General features: G+C 43.8%; 1 protein-coding gene across 1 annotated transcript; it reads left to right on the plus strand.

The window, feature by feature from the left end:
* Positions 1-301: 301 nt before the first annotated feature.
* Positions 302-4,466, plus strand: LOC110462438 (rho GTPase-activating protein gacII-like). Its single transcript, XM_021516393.1, has 2 exons — positions 302-379; positions 3,084-4,466. Exons 1-2 carry the CDS (start codon positions 302-304, stop codon positions 4,464-4,466), a joined length of 1,461 nt encoding a protein of 486 aa, XP_021372068.1.
* The last annotated feature ends 422 nt before the right edge of the window (positions 4,467-4,888 follow it).

Genomic DNA, 4,888 nt, shown 5'->3' on the forward strand with positions numbered 1-4,888 from the left:
ATGTTGCGCTCTCGGGTGGCGGCCAGTCATTATGAATCTAAACAGACGCCGTGGATCTATATATCATTTTGTTTTTATAAAGAATGATTTTTTCATTTTTTTCTGACATTTTACATCTACCAATGAATAAGGAAAACATCTCGTGTGTCGTAGAAAGGTACTTAGTCACAGCCAAGTGTGGAGCTATACCGTGGCTTTATCAGCACCTTTGCATTTTATCTGATCAGAAAGGAGCTTTGTGGGATCAAATTGATACACATCATCCAGGTAGCTGTCAGGCGAATAAATCACCTGGATTATAATGGCCGATCTCGCCTCCATGAATACGGCCATTACTGAGTGGATGGGCGCATTAATATTTAATGGGGCGAAACAGATGGTTGAGGAATGATATATAATCATCAAATTTTCCTTTGATCGGATGTAAAGGACAGAAAATCGCATATTTACACGAAGACTCGTTGAGGGTCTTGTAGCGTATAATGTTGCTTCTCCTCGCTATCACTTCAATCTCTACATCTGTGAATGGTTTTAGCTGACAAATAAATCAATTTAATGATTACATCTGCTAACTATTTACTTAAGTTTCTTATTTATGTAAAGAAAAAATAAGCCTCGTCATTTACAACTGTCTTTATTTAGACACATAATTCTACTTCCGGTGTGCAACCTCGGTATCGTGTACACGATAACGGCAACCCTGAATATAAACAACCATATTATTACAAGTATTCTTATGGAATATAGGTGGACATGAGATTCTGCAGAATATTAGAGAAAAAAGAAAACGATTAAAATGAAAAATGTATATAATGTGTAAATGGCAACGTAAAAGGCGTTCGTCCTCAGGTTAAAAACGTTCCTAAGTGGTTCTACTTTGCATACTGCTGTAGGTAAATCACGAGTTTATCATCACGTTGAAAGGACAGACATTATCTGAACCATCAACATATGCAAATCAACAACAAATAAAAGGCATCAACACCAATACTAGAAAAACTGCCATCTTTAACCACACCCAACAGCACACTATAAACTTCGCATCAAGTCATGAAAACACCAAAACCAACAACGCACTAAACCCACGAATACACTAAAACCACGACCACACCAAAGTAAACAGCACACTAAAACCACGACCACACCAAAATAAACAGCACACTATAAACAACGCATCAAACCATGAAGACACCAAAACAAACAACACAACAAAAGCATCAACACAAAAACTAACATAACGCTTACTCAGCAACGCATCAAACCACCAAACAACACTAGAAATCCACTGACATCAGCACATCATAATCCTAAACACACCAAGCCCAGTAACACAAGAAGACCAGTAACACAAATAAACCTTTCGGTCAATAACAAATTAAACAATACACTACAACCTACACCGAACCAACCAAAAACACAAACACACAACAAAAACACAACAAAAACACCATATAACCAGCACAACAAAATCGTCAATAACACAATACAACCAGCACAACCAAACCATCAATAACACCATACAACCAGCACAACCAAACCATCAATAACACCATACAACCAGCAGAACCTAACTGTCAATAACACCATACAACCAGCACAACCAAACCATCAATAACACCATACAACCAGAACAACCAAACCATCAATAACACCATACAACCAGCATAACATAACCATCAATAACACCATACAACCCGCACAACATAACCATCAATAACACCATACAACTAGCACAACATAACCATCAATAACACCATACAACCAGAACAACCAAACCATCAATAACACCATACAACCAGCAGAACCAAACCGTCAATAACACCATACAACCAGCACAACATAACCATCAATAACACCATACAACCAGCACAACCAAACCGTGAGTAACACCATACAACCAGCACAACCAAACCGTCAATAACACCATATAACCAGCACAACATAACCATCAATAACAATACCAACACAAACCAAATTATGCACACAACATAAAAACAACAACAAAACACGCAAAAAATCCAAAACTATTACCACATCGAAAAAAAACCCACCAAGACGCTAAAACACGACAAACACAGCGAAACCGAAAACAGCAATACCAGAAAACCACGAACTCTCAAAAGCGACCTTTATCATCACAACAACCAAAACCTCTCAAAAGCAACCTCCACCATTACGGCAACCAATACCTCTAAAAAGCGAACTCCACCATCAAGACAACCACTACCTTAAAGGCACTCCACCATCACGACAACCACTACCACTCAAAAGTGACCTCCTCCATCACGACAACCACTACCTCACAATTGCGACAACAACCTTCACGACAACTAGAACCTCTCAAAAGCGACCTCTATCATCACGACAACAACTACTTCTCAAAAGCTACCATCACCATCACGACAACCACTACCACTCAAAAGCTACTTCACCATCACGACAACCATTACCTCTCAAAAGCCACTCCCCCATCACGAAAACCACTACCTCTCAATAACGACCTCCACCATCACGACAACCACCACCTCTCAAAAGCCACCCACACCATCACGACAACCACTACCACTCAATAACGCCCTCCACCATCACGAAAACCACTCCCTCTCAATAACGACCTCCACCATCACGAAAACCACTACCTCTCAAAAACCACTCCACCATCACGACAACCACTACCTCTCAATAACGACAAACACCATCAGGACAACCGCTACCTCTCAAAAGCCACTTCACCATCGCGGCAACCACTACCTCTCAATAACGACCTCCACCATCACGAAAACAACTACCTCTCAAAAGCCACTCCACCATCACGACAACCACTACCACTCAATAACGTCCTCCACCATCACGACAACCACTACCTATCAAAAGCCACCCACACCATCACGACAACCACTACCACTCAAAAGCTACTCCACCATCACGACAACCACCACTTCTCAAAAGCCACCCACACAATCACGACAACCACTACCTCTCAATAACGACCTCCACCATCACGAAACCACTACCTCTCAAAAGCGATCTCCACCATCATGACAACCACTACCTCTCAATAACGACCTCCACCATCACGACAGCCACTACCTCTCAATAACGACAAACACCATCACAACAACGGCTACCTCTCAAAAGTCACTACACCATCACGGCAACCACTACCTCTCAATAACGCCCTCCACCATCACGCCAGCCACTACCTCTCAAAAGCGACCTCCACCATTACGACAGCCACTCCCTCTCAAAAGCGCCCTCCACCATTACGACAGCCACTCCCTCTCAAAAGCGCCCTCCCCCATTACGACAGCCACTACCTCTCAAAAGCCACTCCACCACCCCGACAACCACTACCTCTCAATAAAGACCTCCACCATCACGACAGCCACTACCTCTCAAAAGCGACCTCCCCCATTACGACAGCCACTACCTCTCAAAAGCCACTCCACCACCCCGACAACCACTACCTCTCAAAAACGACAAACACCATCACAACAACGGCTACCTCTCAAAAGTCACTACACCATCACGACAACCACTTCCTCTCAATAACGACCTCCACCATCACGTCAGCCACTACCTCTCAAAAGCGACCTCCACCATTACGACAGCCACTCCCTCTCAAAAGCGCCCTCCACCATTACGACAGCCACTACCTCTCAAAAGCGACCTCCACCATCACGACAGCCACTACCTCTCAAAAGCGACCTCCACCATTACGACAGCCACTACCTCTCAAAAGCCACCCACCCCATCACGACAACCACCACCTCTCAATAAAGACCTCCACCATCCTTTATCATCACAACAACCAAAACCTCTCAAAAGCGACCTCCACCATCACGACAACCATTACCTCTCAAAAGCCACTCCCCCATCACGAAAACCACTACCTCTCAAAAGCGACCTCCACCATCACGACAACCACTACCACTCAAAAGCCACTCCACCATCACGGCAACCACTACCTCTCAAAAGCTACTCCACCATCACGAAAACCACTACCTCTCAAAAGCCACCCACACCATCACGACAACCACCACCTCTCAATAAAGACCTCCACCATCACGACAACCACTACCTCTCAAAAGCCACCCTCACCATCACGACAACCACTACCACTCAAAAGCTACTCCACCATCACAACAACCATTACCTCTCAAAAGCGACCTCCACCATCACGACAACCGATACCTCTCAATAACGACCTCCGCCATCACGAAAACTGCTGCCTCTCAATAACGACCTCCACCATCACGAAAACCACTACCTCTCAAAAGCCACTCCACCATCACGACAACCACTACCACTCAATAAAGACCTCCACCATCACGACAGCCACTACCTCTCAAAAGCGACCTCCACCATCACGACAGCCACTACCTCTCAAAAGCCACCCGCACTATCACGACAACTTCTACCTGTCAATGGGAACCACTACCATGAGGTCATTCTGTCAGAAGTGAAATGATAGATCCTGGTAACATGTAGCGAGGATTATTGTTTGATGTGGAAAGGTTTGTACTTTACAAGCGCAGGTGACTTGTAAATAAATCATACCACCTATGTATCACTTCGGAATCTAATGCTTAAGTAATATTTATTACCTGCTCAGTGTCACCAAGTCCAATTCTTGGTAAGCACTTTCAACATTACATCAAGTTTACGACACTCCGATCGAGTGAAATGAGACATGAGGCCACTCTGCATGGCAAGACATATATCCGCCAAGTGTTTATAGTATTTATTAATTATCATAAAACCTGCAGTGCCGTAAAAGCGTTTGGCTATAAGGAATGATTTAAGAAGATCAATGCAGACTACTTCCGTCAACGTCCCTACTGTTACCTTATTCGCCATTTTGGATCTGTGATCACAGATAAGATAC

This window comes from Mizuhopecten yessoensis, unplaced genomic scaffold, assembly GCF_002113885.1.
Source record: "Mizuhopecten yessoensis strain PY_sf001 unplaced genomic scaffold, ASM211388v2 scaffold1457, whole genome shotgun sequence".
Lineage (NCBI taxonomy): Eukaryota > Metazoa > Mollusca > Bivalvia > Pectinida > Pectinidae > Mizuhopecten > Mizuhopecten yessoensis.

Coding starts and splice junctions, on each gene's coding strand:
- LOC110462438 (XM_021516393.1), top strand. CDS start 302: ATGGCCGATCTCGCCTCCATGAATACGGCCATTACTGAGTGGATGGGC. Junction 380..3,083: donor TTAATGGGGCGAAACAGATG/GTTGAGGAATGA, acceptor CCATCACGACAG/CCACTACCTCTCAATAACGA.